The 22,861-nt window shown below is 46.2% G+C and overlaps 1 protein-coding gene across 2 annotated transcripts; it reads right to left on the bottom strand.

Moving 5' to 3' along the window:
* Positions 1–632: 632 nt before the first annotated feature.
* LOC146008943 (uncharacterized) lies at positions 633–13,355 on the bottom strand. 2 transcript variants are annotated; one of them, XM_083148782.1, is made up of 4 exons: positions 13,210–13,355; positions 5,322–5,440; positions 4,287–4,416; positions 633–1,181 (listed from the first exon to the last, which is right to left on the bottom strand). In XM_083148782.1, exons 2-4 carry the CDS (start codon positions 5,422–5,424, stop codon positions 908–910), a joined length of 507 nt encoding a protein of 168 aa, XP_083004908.1. In that variant the 5' UTR covers positions 5,425–5,440; positions 13,210–13,355; the 3' UTR covers positions 633–907. The 2 variants fall into 2 exon arrangements, with proteins under 2 accessions (XP_083004908.1, XP_083004909.1); XM_083148783.1 differs by having other exon boundaries at positions 13,220–13,312.
* Between the last annotated feature and the right edge of the window lie 9,506 nt (positions 13,356–22,861).

Here is a 22,861-nt window from a genome sequence, read left to right as displayed (position 1 = left end):
AGAATACGGTGTGGGATCCCCCCTCCTGAGCCAAATCATCCCTGTACTCATTGAGCCGGTCCTGGTTCCAAAAATATGGGGGGGATAAAAAGTGTAGGGTCCTCCATATTTCTGAAATCAGGTCCCCCGGTCTCTTGGACCAGTCCTGATTCCAAAAATGGCCTGTTACCGCTTCCTAGTAAAGTGATGGAGACTTCTTCTCTCAGTGGTTCAAAATGGCTGCATCCACTGATTCGCAAAATTGGCTAACTCAGATGAATGCAACTTCTCCGGTGATCAGAAAAATACATGTTAAAAATCGCTTATTCCAATAATTTTTGGATCATAATAGCCAAATCGAGATTGTCCAACAGGGTATGGGTCATTGGGTCGACCAATATTAGGTCGACCACCGAAGGTTGAAATAGCTTTGGACAACACATGCAATAGGTCAACATGCCTAATATTGACATGGTTGGAAGGTCGACACAAGCATTAGATCGCCAATGGCTAGGTCAACAGTCTAAAGGTTGACATGGGTTTTTCACTTATTTTTTGTCCTGAATGTCAACATGGTCGACATGGATAACGTCTAAGTCTACCGCTGTGCTCGCCATGCTTTATTGTCAGAATGGAGAATCGGACAAATATAGTCTATTGCAACTGAGCATTCGCAACTTTATTGGTATAGTGAGGCCAAATCAGAAATGGTTATAAAGCAGGACATATCTGTTTTATGAGGTTGCTGGATACATTCAGTCACAATGACATATGTTTCCAAACTTTAGGAAAATAAAGCAAATCTTCTGTAGCACATAGCAAATATTTGTCTTTGTTAGTCTAGCAAGCTAATAAATGACTGCTATGCATAATGACATATATCCTATGAGAGCTACATTATTAAATACGGATTTAATCTGTTTATTTTCTATGAGCGGTTAACAGGAGTTTTCGTTTTTTTGACTCTTCTAGTCTGACTGCCATAGTTTGTTAGGACCCCAGGGCCTAATTGAAGAGATGGAACAATGTATGGAGTTTGCACTGCCGTGGTTGGTTTAGCAGGTGGTATCTGTCTTCCAGCACTCATCTGGTCCACGAAAGTTTCCACGCCATCAAATTTGGTAGTGAGCTCCCCCAGACGCTCCTTCAAAGCATTGAACTCTTTGTACAAGTCGTCAAGAGCTTCTGAAAGGGACTTGATTCTAATGGTGAAAAAGGGAGTCAAAGTTATTGTACATTTGTTACACTTTATTGCAACTATTGGTTTACAGTGTTCCAAATTTCAGATGTCACAACAATGTTTGCCCTAAAGCAATGGGTAACAATATAGTATTATCAGAGGGTTTACAAATAGTCTCACGGTCCATGTATTAACTTTTTTGAACAAACATCAGATTACACTGCATTGTGATATCACATTGTGGGCCAGATGTATGAAGCTTCAAAAAGTGATAAATAGGAACATGATAAACAACCAGCCAATCAACTCCTAACAGCCATGTTACAGGCTGGGTTTGAAAAAATGACAGGTAGGAGCTGTCCACTCTCACTCTCCACTTTTTGAGGCTTGATACATCTGGCCCTGCATCTGAAGGGTTCCTGTATGGCAAGCAGTGAGTTAACCTGTTGTTATGGCTACTCAAGCTGCTAAGAACGTAAGGGAGAGATTCAGTACCAATCAGAAGGGGTCAAATTTGGCCCCGTTCTGATGGTGGGGGGTCTGCAGATGTGCGTATTTGTGTATGTGCATATCCCCTGTGCGAATGCCTTTGGCAAGTATCAGAATTGTCAAGGCGTTCGCAAGGGTAGTGGAGGGAGGGGGGGGGGCGGACACCAGCCTGGAGCAGGGGAATGCCCAGTGTTTTATGGGCATCCCATGAAATTGCTGGGTGTTTCCCTGGGAACGCAAGCGGGCCAATGCCTGCTCTGGGGGCTATGCTGAGCAGGGTGCTTAAGCACAGATCACATTGCTGCATTGCACCAGCGATGTTTGCTGAGCGATCTGTGCGGGCCAGTGTTCTCTGGTTTGGGAACACTGGGGATGACTGCATGCAGCCAAGATCTAGTCCACGAGATAGCAACACGTGAGACAGCACATCATCTATGTAGCAGGATGTAACCTGCTAAAAATGTATATGTATATCATGCTTACCTACTTTTATTGTCACCTCTCCAGGAGAAGCCCAGAGAGGCAACACATCGGGGAGTGGGCCCTCTCCACGGACCCTCAAATTCCAGTAATTGAATCAGCGTGGAAGAGGGGTGCGGGTGCTCTGTGCAGCAAGCGGGAGACTTGCCCACCTTCCTGGAGGGCCGGGAGGTGAACCCAATTTTTGGAAGCCTCCCGGCCATTCCTGGAGGGTAGGCAAGCATAAACTAAAGTTGTCTAGGGCTACTAGGCCTCTACAACCTGATTTATGTAAGGAACGCATGGGTAAAGTTATTTTATTAAATTCATGCTTTGGATTGTTGTGATTTTGGGACATGAACACCAAGGGACTAATTCAGCTTGGATTGTATATGCTGTGCAATGCAAATGCAGGAGGAGGTGGAAAGATTATCCTATACCAGTGGTTCCCAGCCCTGGTCCTCAAGTACCCCCAACAGTGCATGTTTTCCAGGTCTCCACACAGAATCACAAGTACTATAATTAGCTCCACCTGTGGATCTTTTCAAATGTGCCTGAATAATGAGTGCACCTGCCGTGTGACCTGGAAAACGTGCACTGTTGGGGGTACTTGAGGACCAGGGTTGGGAACCACTGTCCTATACCACAGTGGATTCTGGTGGGTCCCGGGAATGCAGATTATAGAGTGTCTTGTAGAAAGTTTTCAAAAATATCATCAATCACAGAGGGGTTATATTGTGGTGTCCTTAATCATGGGTAAGTTTGGGTGCGAGCATTCACATCATTAGTTTTCTCAAAGGTTAAGTTTTCTCAATAGGCTACAGTCGGTGGGTTGCCTTTTATGAAAACATTCAAGATGACTGATGTGTGATATCCATGAATTTATGCTTGCAGATTTCATTGCGATTAGAGGTGAAAGTGATGATAAGTACCTTTACTACTACCTTATAGGCTTCCCAGACAAGGGAGTAGCAAGGTAGAAATTAAGTGTTGATTGAAAAGTACATCTGTACACTATTTTTGATTGGAATTGGGAAATTTTAAGGAGGGTTTATATAAGGGTAATAAATCAATTTGCAAAGAAATCAATTTAGCATGTATTTGATACATAATAGCAAATGTGACATCTACTTGTCCTAATTTGCCTGGTAGAGATGGCAACTATATCATCATTTCAGACAAAGGGCCAGATGTATCAAGCTTCAAAAGTGATAAAATGGACAGTGATAAACAGCCAGCCAATCAGCTTCTATCTGTCATTTTTCATACCCAGCCTGTGACATGGCAGTTAAGAGCTGATTGGCTGGCTATTTATCACTCTCCATTTAATCACTTTTTGAAACTTGATACATCTGGCCCAAAGAGTGAAAGGGAGAGAGTTACATAGAAACATAAAATTTTATGGCAGATAAGAACCACTTGGCCCCTCCACAGTGATTGGGTCGCTAGCACCACAAACGACCAGCAATAGTGATCCTGGCCACCCACCTTTTCATCTGTCTTGATCACTGTATCTAGCAGTGATTGGGCAGCTCAACATTAGCCCTTCATGCTAGCGCATCAACGCTGCAGTGTCAAAAACAGCACATACAAACAGAAAATTAAATGACAGACAGATACTAGCACCATGCCCTGATTTGTATGGCCCCACCCCCACTTTTTGCTGCCTTGACCCTGCTCTAAAAACTACCCCTAATCACCTTACTCCTTTCCCACCACCTTCCTCTATCCGGATCCACCAACACACCTCTCTATTCTCCACACCACTTCCCCCTCAGTCTGATAAATCACCACCCGTCTGTTTTTTTACGTTTTCTATTATTTTTTCTACTATTCTGTTTACATTTAAAGAAAAATATATATATATATATATATATATATATATATATATATATAGATATAATCAGGTTTAAATAGCTATTATATATCTAATTTTAATCATAAAAAAAAGGGAAATAACAATTTGCCAGTCACAGTGTAGCCAGTGCACGGACTGCAACCAGCCCAATCAACAGTGGCAGATTTTACTGGTGGCCCATAGGTGGTCACAGTGTGATTTGTCTGGAAAATGTTCTCCTCACTCACTTTGAACATGCCTGAGGGTCTATTAGGGTGTATGAAATGCAAAATACTGTACTGTGTATAAATGTCCTGTTGCTCATAGCTGGGAGTTGCTCACCTTCCATAGTCAGGTAGTACGGTATGATGGTCATACAAGAGCAGGTTCCTGAACTGGGTCATAATGGCAAATTTCCAGTTGTCCAACACATTGGTTAGATTAGCACAACCCCGCATGTTAACTTTCTCTGCTATGGAATCAAAGAAAGACATTGCTTTGATGTGGCAGAGTATTTACAGTCCATTAAGATAAAAACATCCATATTAAATACTGATCAGAGTCACCTCTATAAGCGCATAGCTTATTGATAATTACTTGTTAATTGTACATGGTTGATGATGCTAACATTTTTTTTTTCTTCATTATTTCATTTTTGGTATAATAAATAACATGATCAGTCTGGGATTAGGAGCTGAATGAAGTGTCTGGATCCATCTTTGTGGGAAAAACAATGGTAAGCCTACAGTAAATTATATTAGAACCAGTGGCGGTTTTTACCTATGGGCTGCAGCCCCCCCCCCCCCCCCCCCCCCCGGTAACATCTGCCACTATCTCTGCCTAAGTGAAGCCAGATGCTGTCTGTGAGACTGCTCTGGCTTCAATGTGACTGGCAGTGACTTCAAGGCAGTCCCATTGGGAGGTGTTCCCTTGGGTGGTTGGGATTTCAGCCAGTCAGTTCGGAGTGGGGATGTATGAACAAGCTACTTCAGGAGGCAAGTGACTTACAATATGTTGGTGACAGAAACTTGGCTGACCTACAGGTGATCCCTTGGGCCTATTTTCAATGGGGGACATGGAGCTGCAGCTACATCTGTCCCATTGATAATCTGGTCTTGCTTGGCATACTTAAGCTTGAGATGCTGATAGTTGGGATTCTGGCTCTGATACCATAACCGGAGTTCTGTTGCCAGTCTTTTCACCAGAATCAGGCAACAGTATTCCAACTGCCGGCATCCCGAATGCTGGTATGCTGACCGGATTCCCACCTCTAGTAGCATGGCCGCATAGTTCACATTTTGCATCTCCATAGACATGTCAGTGTTTCCCTGCAATCATTTCCAAAACGGTTATAGCTAATATCAATGTGAATCGTACCTTCTGTCCGGTAATCCCATTCCTCTGGCTCACGTTTCTGTTTCTGCTTCACGGCAAAGCCCAATGAGAAAATCAGCAACAGACAAAGAAGAGGCCTCTCCATGTCGGCTTCCAGGAGGCTGTTGAGAGAAGTTTAGACTTTATAAAAACTGCTGGGCTACTAGTCTACAGTCTGAGTGATACTGCTTTGTGATGAGATTTTTGGGCACAGCGGGGAGTAGTTCAGACCTGTTCACTAGGCTGCATATGTTCAAACAGGTAGGCCCCACCTGCGGCCTTACACCCCCCCCCCCCCTTCCCCATCAATGCGCAAATTCACTCTAACATGCAAGGAGATGTGTTCCCTAAAACATCCCCTCGCATGTAGCCGGACGGGAGAGAAATCATTCTCTAAACTGACTTTTATTCCAACCACAGATTGCCGAATAGGAGGCGGGCGCTGACACCATATGATGTCAGCAGCATGCCCAAGCAGGCATCACCACGACTGCATGTGTAGGAAAATGTCCAGCATTTCTATGGGGACGCCCCTCCTACCGCTCCGCCTGCCCCCTTCCCTCCCTTCCTCAAATGAACGGCTCGGCAAGTGTGAAACTCGCTGGAGCCGTTTGCTTCTGGGGCTCGCACATGTGTAGGCCCTGAACATCAGGAAAGTGGATGAATTTGGACCTGAACGAACAAGACTGAATCAGCCCCAAAATGCTTGTTCATTTTTACAACTCCAGTTTATCTAGATTATATATTTTAGGAAAGGGAGATCAGACCATAAACTATCAACATTATGGGACAGTCAGGACTTTAATAACCTCAATTGTAAAACACAGGGGCATAGTGTAACTCTATATTAACTATAATATAACGACTAGGAAGTGGCATGGACAGACTGGAGAAGCGTTTGGGGCGTGGCCTTATGTGTAGCAGTTTTCTGTTCTAGAAAGGTCTGGTTGAAATAAGTCCAAGCATTTGTTTTTGAAGACCAGAATCTGTTGGAACTGCTGGTACCAGGACAGTCTTTTTCCTGGTAAAGAACATACTGTAGGGCCTGATTCAGAAATGGATGCACAAAAGTCTTGGGACCCACATGTTCTTCTGCGGCATCTGCTTCCAGATTGTGTCCTAATGGTTAATGCCATTAGACGCAGATCGGAACTGCATGAAAATACATGCAATTCCAAGAGGCATTCCTTAGTGGTGACAACTGAAGTCTATGAGCATATTGAGTGTCTGCAATTCCACTGACACTAGCACGCCAAACACCGTCGGACAATCTGAGCAACCATAGAGTTGCTCATAAATTTGATGGTGCAGCCAATGTCATCTTGATGGTGCACCTTTGTGCAGATTAGAACTGTAGCCGCTAGGCATCTCAACAGACAGCCGATTGTCTGTAGAATCAGCATAATTTTGCAGTAGCAGTTGCCAGTGCCCAGCTCCCACCTCTGAATATGACTGGGTCACTGATAAGGCTGCATGGCAACCTCACAGCCTACCGCTGCTTTACAAAGAGGGTCATCTCAATATTTTATAGTACGGTCTTGGCCCCAATGAGACAGCTGCACTCTCATGTCCCAACACTGCCCTCCTATGCCACACTGTGCCAACCTAGCAACTATGACTCTAACAAACATACTAATTCACCTCCTCTTAACCTTGGTGGAGTACATTTCAGAGACAACAAGCAGTTGATGAAGTCAGCGCAGAACAGGAACAGAAAGCTCTTTAAACAGAGACATCTGTGTTCTTGCATCACTCAAAGCATGCAGTACATTCTACAAGATTATCTGTTATGCCTCTAGTCACGCAATGCATACAACTGCAACTCAAACTTTCCAATAAAGTCCCCTGTAAGGAACATAAGGAGAAGATATGTTAGAGGTTTTATAGGAATGGACCGTAGTAGGAATTGTGAGCCTAATACAGAGTGAGGAGCCAAAGTAAAAAAAATAAAAATAAAAGAAGCACCTTGGCAAAACTAAGTTGCACAGCAATTGGGGAAGATGAAATATGTGCAGATTTAGAAATAATGCACAAACAGGGAGGCCTGTGGCAATTAGGGAAGCCAATCCCAGGCCCTTTTTTTTTCAATCTCCAGTACTTCTGCCCCCAGAGATGGTACCTGCATTATGTAGATGTATGTGCATGGCATCTATCTGCTACTTGCCCAATGAACACCTATGTGATCACCCAAACTGCCCCCACCCAACTTGGGACAATGAGGACTACAGGTGGTACAGCAGGACAGTCCCAGGAAAATGGGTCTCACCCACCCACAGTCGGACAGTTGGGAGGGATTTCAACAGCTTCTTTAATTAGGGATGGCCATCGTTCTGATCACCATTGATGGCAATATCACAAACAGTAATCAATGGTAGCATACTATGTAATGGATGACCATCGATGGTTTTACCTATTGATGGTCATCAACTTTCTTTGACTGACAGAACCTGGGGGCGGGGCTTTACAGTGTTTATAAAATAAAAAACATATTCATGTGCCATCGATGGTCCTCCCCCATTGGTGGCAAAACTATTCTACATCATCCATTAACCATCGATGATTACCACCCAATAATACCTAAGTAAATAACATCTACTGGACATTCTCCTTACTAACACATAGTATGTTGTTAAGTTAGTATGCACGAGTTTGGGAACCAATGATGTTACCCCCTTTTCTCCCAGTGCATGGAGTGCTATGCTCAGACAGTGGCCAGTATTCAATGTTTTTATTCACTATGTGCACCGAATCCTGATTTGCTGCACATTCACCGGTTTCCAGGGGGCTGGAGGATTCGCAGCCAGCCCTTCCTCTTCCCCTATTCAACGCGTCAGGGGGTCAGTAAATTTTACCCCCCCCCCCCAGTGAATGTCGCAGTGAGCCGGGGGGACGGCGGAAGGCAGGGAGATGGAAGCCTCCCTGCCTGCGCTGGACGCTGTGTGGGGGAGAAGGAGGGCTGCCAGGGACACAGGCAGCAAAAGCTGCCACCCTGGGAGACAGGGCAGACTAGGAGGTGGAGGTAGCGCTGCGCTGGTCCAGCTCGTGCATATGTAATGAGCGGGACCCAGTGCAGAGAATATCAAATGAGCGGCTCCCCGCCCCCCTGTTGACGTCATGTGAAATTTTTTTTTTTATTAAATATATATTCCAAATAGCATGCCCCTTCACATAATAAAATTACTGATTTTTTGACACCCCAAAAAAAAAACACTTTCCAGTTCACCTTAAAAAGATGTCGAATGCAAAACGGTGAATCATGGCGAATATCATAGTGAAAGCAGTTCTCATCCTAGCATTGAATACACTCTCGGCGAATCACAGTGAAAACCCCATTGAAATACACCAGCGAATTGCAGTGAGCATGAAACAGAGAACTGGCTGGCATTCATGGTCGCAGACCATGAAAACAGCCCAATTTGTAAAAAAAAAAAAAGGTAAATCCAGAGCATTGAATACTGCCCAGTGTGTTTATTACCCCAGGACAAGCAGAGACCTCATATGTGCAATTTTATGTGCCATTGATGATGTCTGTGCCCTAACTACAATGTTGGGTTTAAAATATAAAAGAAATGCCAGGCAGACTGAATGGGTAAAATCCACTTATGAAAAAGCCTTAGAGAAAAAGCAGCTACAGTATCCCTACATCAGCATGTAAAAATTAAATTGAACTCCGATTTCCATCCACTTGAAACATTAGAGCAACCCTATAGTTGCTTAGAATGTCAGATGGCATATGGCTACCAGTGGAACTGACACCGTCCCTGCTACCAGCAAGCTCCTGACCCCAGGGCCGGTGTAAGGCTTCTCAGCACCCCAGGCAAAAATTCAGCCTACTTCGCGCCCCCCCCCCCCCAATACTGCCACCAATTCCAACCCATTAAGGCATACTTGCCTAACATTCCAGAATGACAGGGAGGCACCCAAAAAAAGGGTGATCCACCCAGCAACAAGTGGGCCAGTCCCCTGTAGGCCACCCTTTGTGGAGGTGAATTCTTGGAAGTTCCACAGCAGATACTGCATTAAGGACAACAAAGATCCTCATAGACATCCTTGATTTTTTTGATAGTCAGACTTGGTGGCGCCCCTCCCAGATCCTGGCGCCCTAGGCAGCTGCCTAAAGCTGCCTAATGGTAGAGCCGGCCATGCCTGACCCTCCTCCCCCTGCTGACAAAAGCCACCGCCCAGTCACCACTCAGGAATGCCTGTCAGAATTGCATGGATCTACGGTTTGCATCCACCAGCGGTAAGCATCGGGATGCATGCACAGTGCATATTTGACAATTTGCCCCATTCTGAATCAGGCCCAGGGTGAGCTAATAATTCTGGCTCAACATTCAGATCAACAGTGCTATTTGCATGAATAAATAGGGGATGTTGGGAGGCAGCTCTGTGTTCACCTGTATTGGAAATGAGGGATCCTGAAATAGTTTCACCTTAGTGAAAGTTCCAGGAGTAGCACCCCACAGTGACCCAGCAATAAGCCGGGTCATTGACGTCAGATGGAGGCGGGGCAGATCATCATCAGAGAAGGGGGAGAAGGCAGCGCTTGGAGCTGACACTGTCTACAAGTACTGCCTCCTCCAAAAAATGAATGGGACCTGGGTAATGGACAATGGTTACCCATTCACACTGTATAGAACCACAGGTCTGACCAGGGATGAACCCTTCTGTTAACCCGGGTAAGAAAGCCAGGTTTCTGGACCTGGGAAATTCAAAAAGGCCCTTTCTCATCACACAGAGACCCAAACTGACCTGGGACCGACCTGGGTTATTTTTGCAATGTGATAGGGGTATAAGAATGCCCACAAGAGGTGAGGTAAGACCTAAATGCCTTATGAAACGCAATGGGGTATATTCAATGCCGATTAGGTGAGCTATGATGGCGAGCAGTGCCTATTGCTCACCGTCTTAGCCCGCCCTCAGTATTCAACTGACCCCCGGCGGCGAGTGCAGCTGTCAAAACGGGAGGCTCGCGGCTAGATACAGCAGGCGCACTACATTAGCGGCGAACCTCGCCATTTGGGGGAATCCTCGCTGTGCTCTGATAATGAGGATTGTCCCGGAACATAGAATAGGGCAAGCGACCGGCGAGGGGGTTAAACGATGAGGATGGCTTGTTTTTGGCGATTCTCACCGAAAACAAGTCATCCTCGCCATAAAAAAACCCTCATCTGCCCCACTGAGTACACCCCATATGTGGCAAAATAAAAACATGCTGCAGTCCAGGTGGGACAGGTGCGGTGAGTATAAAGGGGTGTACACACGGTGCGACTTAATTCTGAATTGAGATCGACACACATAGCACTGTGTACACATTTTGATTTAGACTATATAGTACAGATCTGTACTATGTAGTCTTGCCTGCACAGTCTATTTTTCTATTCGATTTTGATGCCGCAACGGTAAGTATCGCGATCGAATCGGCGTCTAATAGAAAAGTGTATGCAAACTGTGTATACCCCCTATTAGATTGGGCGGATTTGTGTCCCATACACAGTGTCGGTGCGAGGCGCCAGAGCGCCCCAGGCGGGGGGGGGGGGGGGGCGCCCCGGCGCTCACCCGCTCCACGGGTGGGGAGGAATACGGCCGCCGTGCTGCTCCTGGGGGGGGAGGGGGGTGATGCGTGATTCGGCTGTGATGCGCTGATCTGGGGGGGGGGGGGGGAGAGGGATACGGCCGCCGTGCTGTTCCAGTGTATGTTACTCACCCTTTGGCGCCCGGTCTAGCTCAGCGGGCGGGAGGGAGAGCTGGAGGTCTGGCTTAGCAGACAGGAGGGAGGCCTCACAGTTCAGTCCCGGCACAGTGTGACTGACATTTTCCTCCACCCGCACCGTGTACAGCCGCTCAGCCGGGCAGCGCTGAGCACTTGGCTCACCCTCAGACGCTGCCCGGCTGAGCGGCTGTACGCGGTGCGGGTGGAGGAAGATGTCAGTTAACATGCACCGGGACTGAACTGCACACAGCGCAGCGAGCCATCCCTCCTGCCCGCTAAGCCAAACCTCCAGCTCTCCCTCCTGCCCTGCTCCCAACCACCGCCCCCCCAGTGGCCGGCGCCCTAGGCAAATGCCTAACACTGCCTAGTGGTGGCGCCGGCCCTGCCCATACATAACATAAAGCTATGAAGTATTTGTGGGAAACATGCAAAAACAGCCAATATTTATCCTGCATGCACATTAGAAAAATGTATTTGCACCACTCCCTACTTTTTGCACAGAGCAGTTTGTAATAAACCCATAACATGAAATCCAACAAGCTGGTGACAGATTCACTGTAACTGACAAATTGTTTAAGTTCCCTTTAGAACTTCATGCTTAAACACACTGGAGCGCACTAACATTATGCTCAGCCCATAATAGAGATCAAAACACAATCCCTTTCATGTGTGATTAGCAGTTATGTGAGAGGTAGCAGAGGTTTATTTACAGTGCCTTATATTATAATAGGCTGATTTGGCTGCAGCCTAGGGCGCCAGGACTGCAGGGAGCACCTTGTAGGTGACAGCCGAGTAATAAAATGAAGCCCTAATTTATTCCATGCTTGTTAGCGATCACCTGTCCTGATGTACTGTCTTAAGGTGACTGCCAGATGTCTTTGCCAAGGTTACTTTCTGATAGAATGATTACTTTATGTACATTGTGCTTCAGAGCCAGCTGGGCAGCCTAGCCAAATCCTCCTTCACACGCAACAAGCATTAGAGGGAGAAAATGCGGTACTTGTGTAGTTTCATGGCGCCGTGCGTCTGAGTCCCCTTGTGGGGCTCGCTTCGCTCGCCCACGCTGCAGGCTCGGTGGCTCGCTACGCTCACCACGCTATCTAAAATCATCTCCATGCCAACATGGATAGTGGGGCTATGAACTATCCATGTTGGCATGGAGTTAAGTTAGTTTATTTTAGATAGTTGTGGCGAGCGTACAACCCGGAAGTAGCACGGCGCCATGAAACTACACAAGTACCGAAAATGCTCTGTTCCTGGACTTCCCCGGTAATGTATGATTGCCATCACCTGAGGTGACACACCTTTCTTATCAATTACCTAGCTCCCCACAGGTGCTGGCAATCATACATTACCAGGGGAGTCCAGGAACAGAGCATTTTCTGCCTGAAGTAGAGGTCAGGTTGGCAACCCTGGTATAAAACTTGGTAACATACACATGGGCAGTATGAATGGCGAGTCCCGTAGGGCCCATAGACGTGTGTTTAGCAGCATTACAAGGGGAGCTACTGTACATGTGTATTAACCTAGTGCACCTGAAACCTTTCATCAGACCCTGATTATTTACTAAGCTGCCTCTTCCCCCAAAATGTAAAACAACAATGCTTTTTTTAAATGAATAAACCTTGTATGTTTTATAATTTGCATAAGACAAATCTCATTACGAATATCGGCGCAGACTCATAAAGATGTAACTGAATAGTGTGCGCTATGATATCCATGGATCTCGAAGCATCTGTGCATATTGGAAGCCCCTTGTGAAATCCTGGACTTGCCCCTGGTACCCCCACTAATGTGACAGATTGTCAGACACAAACAGCTTTTACTTTCTGCTAGTGAACTGAAGTGTTGTAAAATTCAGATCTCAACAAAGAGTTCTTCAAGACTTCAACCTGTATGTTCCTGTTCACACCATTTCAAGAACAAAGTAAAATCTACATTTCATCTTAATCTAAAATCATCTCTAATACTTCTCCCCAAAAGTCATATTTAAAACTAAAGATGAGCTGTTCGTAGAACATGACTTCTAATGGAAAGAATGTATGTAACAGATTTTGTTTTCTGGCGTGGTAATAACTGCTTACTGTAACTCGTGTACAGAAGAGCCACAGAATAAAGCTAACAGTATGGAAAAGGTTATATTCACTGGAGCAGAAATCTATCTTGTTAAGGTAATACCTGTTGGCACCTTTGTGACCGCAGCTTGTTCTTACACCTTCTGTGTTTTTGCTGTTGTCCCTTCAGGCTTTCTCCAGCTAAGACAGTTCTATTCCTCGCCTACTTTCTTTTTCTTTATTTCTCCACCCTTTCTTGGTTGAAATCCAGCCCTTTGGTGTCACTGAGTGGGCTACTGATTACTAGCAGAACATTCATTCATGTAGTTATTCATGCTGTATAAATGACCTATGTAATAAATGGGAACAACTAGAACCTAAGCGCAATTATTATTATTATTATTATTTAAGTGGCAGCATTTTGTGGCTGTATCTACGGCGTGCAGGGAAGTTGGAGCCTCGCTCACATTAGGGGAAATTTACTAAAATGGGAGTTCTATATCATATCCGATGTTGCTATGGGCAACCAATCAGATACTATCTATTATCTTCTAGGAGGTGCTAAATAAATAAGAAATAGATTCTGATTGGCATGTGTAAGTGCAAGTCCATGGTGGGGATATCTGTTGAAGGGACACAGGCCTTTATTCAGATCTGATCGCAGTACAAATTTGTTTGGAAAATGGGCAAAACCATGTGCACTGCAGGTGAGGCAGATGTAACATGTGTAGAGAGAGTTAAATTTGGGTGGGATGTGTTGAAACTGAAATCTAAATTGCAGTGTAAAATAATGCAGCCAGTATTTACCCTGCACAGAAACAAAATAGCTCACACAAATTTAACTCTCTCTGCACATGTTACATCTGCCCCACCTGCAGTGCACATGGTTTTTCCCATTTGCCAAACAAATTTGTACTGCGATCAGATCTGAATAAAGGCCACTGTGCACTAGAGGGGCTTTAAATGGGTAGTTTGAGTATGGGAGTAAAAGTGGGAGGGGGTTTGTGTATTGCAGGATGGCATAAGGCTGGACAGGCATATTCCCCACTCCTCCAGCCTCATGCTATACCCACAGACCGTCAGCTCTGTGAAGCAGGAGCAGCATCAGATCTGGGCCATCAGATAGAGGGGCGCTGCTGAAAAATAAATAAGAAATGTGTCTGAGGGGGAAGGCAAAACTCCTAATTGTGTGGAGTATGTATAGTCTCCCCATGCTTGTGTGTGATTCTTCCAGGTACTCCAGTCTCCTTCCACACTACAAAAATATACTATGCAAGAAAGATAAATCGATTAAATACCTTGGGATTAATTTAGCTAGGGACTGTGACATTATGAACCTAAATTACGACCCTCTGTTACGCACTTTTAACACCCTTAGTAAAGAATGGTTGTTGCAGGAGGTGTCTTGGGTTGGTCGAATAGCTGCAGCAAAAATGGTACTCCTACCCAAATTAATGTATTTGTTTCGGACCATTCCTCGACCCTTTCCATCTGCGATATGTAACAAATTCAATAAATTGCTGTCCTCTTATATTTGGAGAGGCGCTAAACCCAAAATAGCGAAAACCACCCTATCCTTTTCTAAAATAGACGGTGACCTTGCATACCCGAACTTAGAAAAATATCAATCTGCGTGTATATTGAATCAAGCGAGGGATTGGCACATGAGGAATTGCGTCAAACCCTGGGTGGCAGTTGAAAGAGCCGCTGTGTATCCTCTTGACCTCCCTGAATTGTTTAGACTGCCTCATCTAAAAGCAGTACATGTAAAGCTGTTCATACTACACTTCTCATATGGCATAGGTTGGTTGCCTCTAGTACCAACATCTCATTGCCATCCCCTCAGTTAGCATTGAAAACCATCGCAAATCTAATCCCAGACCTCAATGTAGACTCTTGGGTGGCCCTAGGATTATTATCTCTGAATGACATTCTTGCCGATGGAACAGTAGTTCCCTTTTCCCATCTACAATCACAATACCAAGTCCCGAAACAGGACTTCTATAAGTATATACAGATTAGGCATTGGCTTAGTAGCTTCCTTCCCAAACCCCCCGCCCAGCTTTCGGTACCTAAACTACTACTAGCTCTCATTGAAACTCCAGCCACAAAAGGTGGTATCACTCGCTGGTATAAATATCTGATTTCCAGTTGTTTGAAAAGTAAGTTCCCTTCACAACACCGATGGGAGAAGGATTTGCCAAATGTCTTTTCAGATGAGGTGTGGAAATTTGTTTTCCACTCATGCTTCAAGATTTCTAAATGCCACGTAGAGATGTTCTATAAATTGGTCCATAGGGCCTATCTTACCCCAGACCGACTGCATCAGTTTTGGCCTTCCGTCTCCACCCGGTGTTGGAGAGGATGTGGCTCAGTTGGAGACATTCTGCATATTTTTTGGTCTTGCCCAGTTTTCCTTCCTTATGGAAGGAAATCTTTCTCCTTATCTCCAATGTATTACAACACTCCGTACATATGGACCCTCTTATTGCTCTCTTCCACTACTGCCCAGGTGTGCTTTCTAGCAGCGATAACTATCTCCTTGGTCATATCTTGATCGCGGCTAAAGCCTCTATCGCCCAGTTCTGGAAATCACCTGACATACCAAACATCCATATGATCGAAAACAAGATCCATAAACACTTCCTTTTTGAGACACCAGATGTGGTATATTCCTCCAAGGCATCTTCCATCCACTTTAAATGGAACAGTTGGAGGGAATGCAGGGAAAGAACAGGCCAGCCATGTTCCCGTAATAGACCTATCTAGACTTGATTCGCCTGGGCAAAATCCCAGTTCTGATCATTGTGGCCCTTATTCTGAACTGAGCGGTACGGCCCGCGTGCGGCCGTACCGCCGATGTTTTCACTCTGCACATGCGCAGAGGTCAATCTGCGCATGTGCAGGCGAAATCGCCGCACATAAAGTTTCTACGCCGCAAAGGGGGCGTATAGGGGCGTGAGGGGCTTCATACCCTCATTTCCCTATGCATACGCCCCGCGTTTCATGGGCGTTCCCATGCAAACGCGGGGCGTATGCATGGTAATGAGGCTATGACGCCAGTGATGGGGGCGGAAAGCTGACATCGCCGGATGTCAGTTCTCCGCCCCCATACAAGCTTTCACACGGACGATTGTCCGTGTGGTCTCAGCTTGCGGGAGCTGGTGGGGCGTGCGGCCCTGCCTTCGATGGTCGCAGACCATCGAATGCAGGGGGCAGCTCCCACCATGGTGGAGGCGTACGCCCCACCATTTTCATGCGGATCGCCAGCCGTCCGTGTACGGACGGCCGTGGCGATCCGTATTGTGGGCGGGGATTGGTTTGTGCGGCCGGAGCACCGTATGCGGCTCCGGCCGCACAGATCTGAATAAGGGCCTAATTGCTGTGAGCAACCCGAATCGTTCCTTTCCCTATTTTCTGCATAACCTGAGTCCCTATATTTATTTTTCTCCTTCATTCAGTATACTCTAGTCAACCTGACATGTACTAGACTACAGTTGATACCTGTAATGATGTAACACTTATGTATATATATATATATATATATATATATATATATATATATACAGATAGCGCAGGGCTTGTCTTTGCTGGGGATGGCGGAGGACTCGCCACCCGCCATCCCCCGCCCCGCGCCATCTGTATGTCGGAAGGGGACGCGCGTGCACGAGGTGCACGCGCGTCCCGTTCCGACGGAGCTTTTGCCCGGGTCCCCGCCGGCTTCCCCGGGTCCCCGCCGGTCCACACCGCCCCCCCGCAGCCCCCCGCAGCCCTGCCCGTCTCCCTGAAGCTGGAGACGGGCAGGACTGCACCCGCCGCGCCGCCTCGCCGCCCGGCTATTGAGACGCTCGTGCGTGGGAGACGCACGAGCGTCTCATTCAGCCAGAGCGCCAGATTGCTGGCGGATCGCCAGGGACACGGTCCTGGCGCTCCGCCAGCAATAATAAGCCCTGCTCCATCTGTATATATATATATATTTTTTTTTTGTATGCAATTATTTCTTTTCTTTTCCCTTTGTTTTTGATGCTTGGTTTGTACTCCTTATTTGAACTTGTAAATTCAATAAAAATGTAATATTAAAAAATATATATATACTATGCAAGTGTGTACATATATGGGTGTAGGGCAGACTATATGAGCCAAGTGGTTCATACCTGCCATTACATACTTTGTTTCTTTGTGTACACCTGAACAATAAATCCATATTGGCTAGTGCCATGCACTTGACCTAGGTATTAGCTAGCCATGGGTTTACAGTGCATGGAGATTACCAAGGTGGCCCCGCCAGAAAATGTCACTGTACCGGCAAGGTTGCCTACCCTCCCGGAATGGCCGGGAGGGTCCCGGAAATTGGGTCCCCCTCCCGGCCCCCTGGGAAAGAAGGGCAACCCTCCTGCAAAGCCGCCCAGCACCCGCGACCCCCCCCCCCCCCCCGGCACCCGCAAATGACCCGTCCACCGTCCGGAAAGGTCAGCCAGAAAGTAGGTAAGTATGTGTACCAGGCCCCGAGATTTCTGTGGCCAGGATGGCGGCTACATACAAGGTTGGACAGGCCCAAAGGAGTACAGGGGAAACTGTAAGGATCAGGTTTTACAGTGTGCACTTGAGTTTTACATTAAATTTATGTTATAGTATACTGCACAGGACTATGGTGTATCTTCTACAGAGCATTGCTGTTATTAATCTGGTACCTCATGATATGCGCACTAGCTATATATATATATATATATATATATATATATATATATATATATATATATATATATATATATATATATATCTGTGCACAGGACCGGCACACCGTTTCCAAATAGATAGTTACCGGGGTGCACCCGCCAGGAGAGAGATAGGTAGACAGGAGATAGCGGCACTCGCTCGGATTTCACAAATAAATTCACAACCAGTCTGGTCAAAGTGTAAGATAACGTTTCGGAGTATCAGTCCTTTATCAAATCAGAAGCAACATAAAGTGAAGGAGAGGTAAGCTTACCTAAATAGAAGAATCAGCACCGGATCCGCCTGCGTGTTCAGCTGGGCGGGCGTCCACTGAGCCTCAACGTGCTTCCGGGTGTCGTGACGTTCAAAGGGAACGTCCTCAGCGTGAAAGCTTCGTTGGTTGCCTGGCAACCCCCGCTCTGTCACGCCGCCGGCTGATCCTGTGTGTACAAAACAGACAGTGTCAAAGCATATTACATCACACGTGAAAGCGGACATTTCAATGTACCTGGACCGGCTGAGTCCAATCACCATAATTCTCAGCAGTAAACATATCGCATGGTACATGTTGTTAGAGCATCCTGAACCATGAAAGTATATATAATAATGCAAAGTACAATAAACATAAAGTTACAAAAAACGGTTCAAAGAAACATGTTTAGGGACCACTGTTCATTGAGACCTCTTGGCCACATTGTATCTAAGTTATAGATCCAGCGGCTCTCTAATTGAAGAAGTCTCTTCGCCCGATCACCTCCTCTCAGACTGTATGGTACCTGATCGATAATAATATATCTCAAACTCGCAAGAGGATGTTTGGCCAACATAAAGTGGCGAGCCACCGGTTGATCATGTTCTTGTTTATTGATGGCCGCTCTAATTGCTGTCCTGTGATTAGCGATCCTTTCCCGTAGTGTCCTTACGGTTTTACCCACATAACATTTGCCACATGGGCATTTAATAAGGTAGACAATGAAAGTGCTAGTGCATGTCAAGGGGTATTTGATGGAGAATTTGGTCCCTAGAAAGGGGTGGTAAAAAACCTTGGTATTGGAAAGTCCACTGCAAGTAATGCATCCTGTGCATCTGTAGCACCCACCCACCCTGCTTTTGGTATTAGGGGGGTTTCGAGTCGAGAGATCTGTGCGTACCACCCATTCGCGGATATTGCGCCCTCTTTTGTAACACGGCATGAGGTTTTTGTTCTTCAAGGACGTCAGATTTTTGTCCTGTTGTACCACTGGCCACAGGGAACGGGATTCTGTCAAGACAATTTGGTCGGCATCGGTGAAATCTCTAACCCAACCTATTCTGTTGTCTTTAGAGGGGTCTTTTTTAACCCTGCGAGAGAGAAGGTCTTCTCTAGCCATGGATTCTACTTTAGATCTGGCAAACTCCAAGATTTTTGGGGAGTAGTTTCTTTTCATGAATTTATCAGTCATGTTATCCATGTGGGTAGCCAATTGATCAGAATCGCTGGTAATTCGCTTTACCCTAATATATTGGGATAAAGGCAAGCCTCTCTTCAAGGCAGGTGGGTGGTGGCTACGTGCATCGAGCAGGGTATTCCGATCGGTGGGTTTGGAGTAGATAGAGCTCACCAAGGAGTCGCCAGAAATTTCAATTAGTACATCAAGGTATTGAATCATCGATTGGCTCATGTTGTAAGTGAATTTTATCGGATGATCAAGGGCGTTGATTTTTTGCATCATACTTTCAAAATCTTCTTTAGAGCCTGTCCAAAACAGCAGAATATCATCGATATACCTTGTGTACAGAGCGATGTTGTCCATTGATGGGGTCTCTAGGAACAACTTTTTTTCTGTCTCGTACATGTAGGCGTTTGCGAAGGACGGTGCGACCGGGGAACCCATCGCACACCCGGTTTTCTGTAACACAAATCTTTTTTCAAAGATGAAGAAATTGCGTGTTAATGTTAATCGGAGCAGTTGGGCAAAGAATTCGATGGGTGGTCCAGTATATAAGGTATCATGGGTCAGAATGGCTTTGGTGGCAGCAATCCCCTCTTCGTGGGGGATGCTGGTATAGAGACTTGTAATATCAAGAGAGCACAGCCACATATTTGGAATCGTAGGGCCAAATTCTCTTAGTTTGATAAGCAAAGAGGTGGTATCTTGTAGATACGTTGGTAACCGCTGGATGCATGGTTGCAGCAGATGGTCTAAGAAAGTGGATATAGGGCTAAACAATGAGTCTCTCGCCGAAATTATGGGTCTTCCCGGGGGCTTGAGGAGGTTCTTATGTATTTTTGGAAGACAATACATCAGGGGTACTTTCGGGTATTCTGTCGTCAGAAAATCTCTGGTGGTCTCCTTAATCCAGCCTGCAGTCGCTGCCTGTTGGAGCAAGAGATCCAATTCTTTTTTATACAGGATCGTGGGGTCACCAAGGAGGGTTTCATACACAAGGTGGTTGGCAAGTTGTGAATATATTTCTGCCTTGTACATGTCTATGTCCCAGACAACTATCCCCCCACCCTTGTCGGCGGGGAGGATCATGACGTCGTCATATTTATTGAGCTGTTTGAGGGCAAGCCACTCATCTTTCGGAAGATTGGATTGGACGGTGGTGTTCTTATTAGCAATTCTATTTTTGTTCGCCATGTTCACATTGACATCAAGGACTTTGATGAAACTTTGAATGGAGAGATTGGACGATGGTGGGTCCCATTTAGATTTGCGTTTAAATGGATCAGGGGTGTGGGTAGACAATTGGTTTGTGTTTTCATTCTTGAAAAAATCTTTTAGTTTCAAGTTTCTGTTAAGTCTGTTCAGATCCACCTTCCATTGGAAGTCGTCAAACTTGTGTGTCGGCACATACGACAACCCCCGGTTTAAAACCTTACTCTCTGCTGCTGTCAAGGTGCGATGTGATATGTTGATTAGGGTTTCTTCTGGCGATTCTTTGACTTGGCACCTCCGTCCTTTTCCTCCTCTACGAGAGGGTCGGAATCTCTTTCTCGCCCCGCTCTGGTCCGAACTCCAGAAGGGGGGCGTTGCCCGTTTTTTTGGTTCTGACGTTTGTTGCGATTGTCAGTAGTCGAGGAGGCAGAGTCGTTGCTTGACTCAGTGTCCTGGCCACCCTTGTTGTACCTTCTCCTTGATCTGGTGTTTCTCCTGAAAGCTCTGGTAGAGCCCGAAGTCCACTGGTATACCGCATGTTCAGTGTAATCACGGTTCACTCGGTCAAATTTGTTCCTTTTAAAGGCCACAAGTTCTTTTTTAAAAACTGCAATATCAGTTGCAAGTTTTTGGAACCAGTTGGTGGTTGTGTCGGCATTGAGTTGATCTTTATGTAATGTCTCGTATTCCTCAATTTTCTTCCTGGCTTCCTCCATTTCCCGGGCGGATTCTTCGATCACCAGAGTGATCAGGTCGAATGAGCAGGTATTTAATACCGCCACCCATCTACGACAGAATTCATTGTTATAGCGCCCGATTGTTGGCACATTTTTTATTCTAAAACCTCTCGGAATTTTCTTTTCTCGGTAGTATTCCGAGAGTGTGATTCCATGAAGTAGAAACTCCGTTTCACGTTTTTTGAGTTTAAATAAATTATTGTAAATGTCCTCTGTGGTGAGGGCTTCTGCTGCTTCAGCTAACCGCTCTTTAAAGAGGACGGCAGTGGATTCATCCTCTGAAAATTGTAAACGTTCCCCCAATGGGGACTTCCGGTTCCGGCGGGCATGTGAGCAGCCGCGAGGTGAAGCAGCTCCGTGGACGGTGATCGGGACGGCACCCCAGGATCACCGCTGAGCGGTCCACCACGCGGGGTGACTACCCCACGATCCCTGGAACACACCCCGCTGCATGGAGAGGTTCTTGTCGCCCATGCCAGGACGCCAGCAGACCCGGGGCACGACGCAGCAAAAAGCCAAGATGGCGGCCGCAAGCACAAAAGCCCACAAGACTGGACGCGCTGAGACAGTAAGCCTGCAGACACCCACCGCTCACTCCCAGACCCCCACCCCACACTCAGCATCCCCCACTGCCCCTGGGACACCACTAAGGAACAGGGATGAAGCGGGGACCCAGCACATGACGCCAGACTCATACCAGGAAATGGTGAGGGCGATTAAAGACACCATAACTCCTATGTTCAAGGAGCAAGCTGCCACATTTAAAGTCTCCATAGATGATCTTAAAGGACACCTCTCACAGCTTACTCAGCGTGTCACACATAATGAATCTGAAATAGGAGCTATATTTCACGAGGTGCAGGAGTTAAAGACACATAATGCAGCACTACAAAAGACCTGCCACATGATGTCTAACAAACTAGACGACATAGAAAATAGGTCAAGAAGGAACAATTTGAGGCTGGTGGGGTTGCCAGAGACGGTGAGGGGACAAGCATTGCAGCACTTCATAAGAAATACCCTGCCTGATTTACTGGAAGTAGCCACAGACTGTGCCGATATGGTAGTGGAGAGAGCCCACCGCATAGGCCCAGAGAAGGAGGGGGCCGGAAACAGACCCCGAGTGGTTATATTCAGGACATTGAATTATCTCCACAAGGAGCTGCTATGGACAGCCTCCCGCAAAACAAAAGGCTTAATGTGGGAAACAAATAAACTGCACCTGTTTCAAGATTACTCGGCAGAAGTAACCCGAGCTAGAAGGGAGTTTTCGGTGGTGTGCTCAAAGCTAATAAAAGAGAATAGGAAATTCGCTCTCATATACCCAGCCAGATTGCGCTTATTTGAGGAAGGAGGCCCTAAAGAATTTTCCACCCCAGGAGATGCACTGGCATATCTGGAAGAAGGAGAGGGCCATCGCCCTGAAAAGGAATAGTTGAAGGGGAACCCCAAGGGGGATACAGAATGTGCAGCTTTGGATTGTTATTGTTATATGCTAGTTAGAAGAGACCCTCAGCTGAGAGACGATATTTAGTCCTTTCCCAAGAAACAGTGGTACAGTGAAAGAGATATGATACCCGGAGATATTGACTATGTTTTACGGAGGAAAAGCAGGGGTAAATGCCTGACTCTGGGGTTTATCAGGACAGTTACAGGAACCACAGATGTACAGAAACCCGCA

Source organism: Crinia signifera, chromosome 6, assembly GCF_055691185.1.
Source record: "Crinia signifera chromosome 6, ASM5569118v1, whole genome shotgun sequence".
In the NCBI taxonomy this organism is placed as follows: Eukaryota; Metazoa; Chordata; class Amphibia; order Anura; family Myobatrachidae; genus Crinia; species Crinia signifera.
Note: the sequence above shows the minus strand (reverse complement) of the source record. Positions and strands in the feature narration are given on the sequence as shown.

What these genes read in the sequence shown, in the direction of transcription:
- LOC146008943 (XM_083148782.1), bottom strand. Translation starts at nt 5,424, where the DNA reads ATGGAGAGGCCTCTTCTTTGTCTGTTGCTGATTTTCTCATTGGGCTTT. An exon ending in ATGGGATTACCGGACAGAAG is followed by an intron (nt 4,417 to 5,321) that starts GTACGATTCACA and finishes TTGATTCCATAG; the next exon opens with CAGAGAAAGTTAACATGCGG. An exon ending in GTACTACCTGACTATGGAAG is followed by an intron (nt 1,182 to 4,286) that starts GTGAGCAACTCC and finishes TTTCACCATTAG; the next exon opens with AATCAAGTCCCTTTCAGAAG.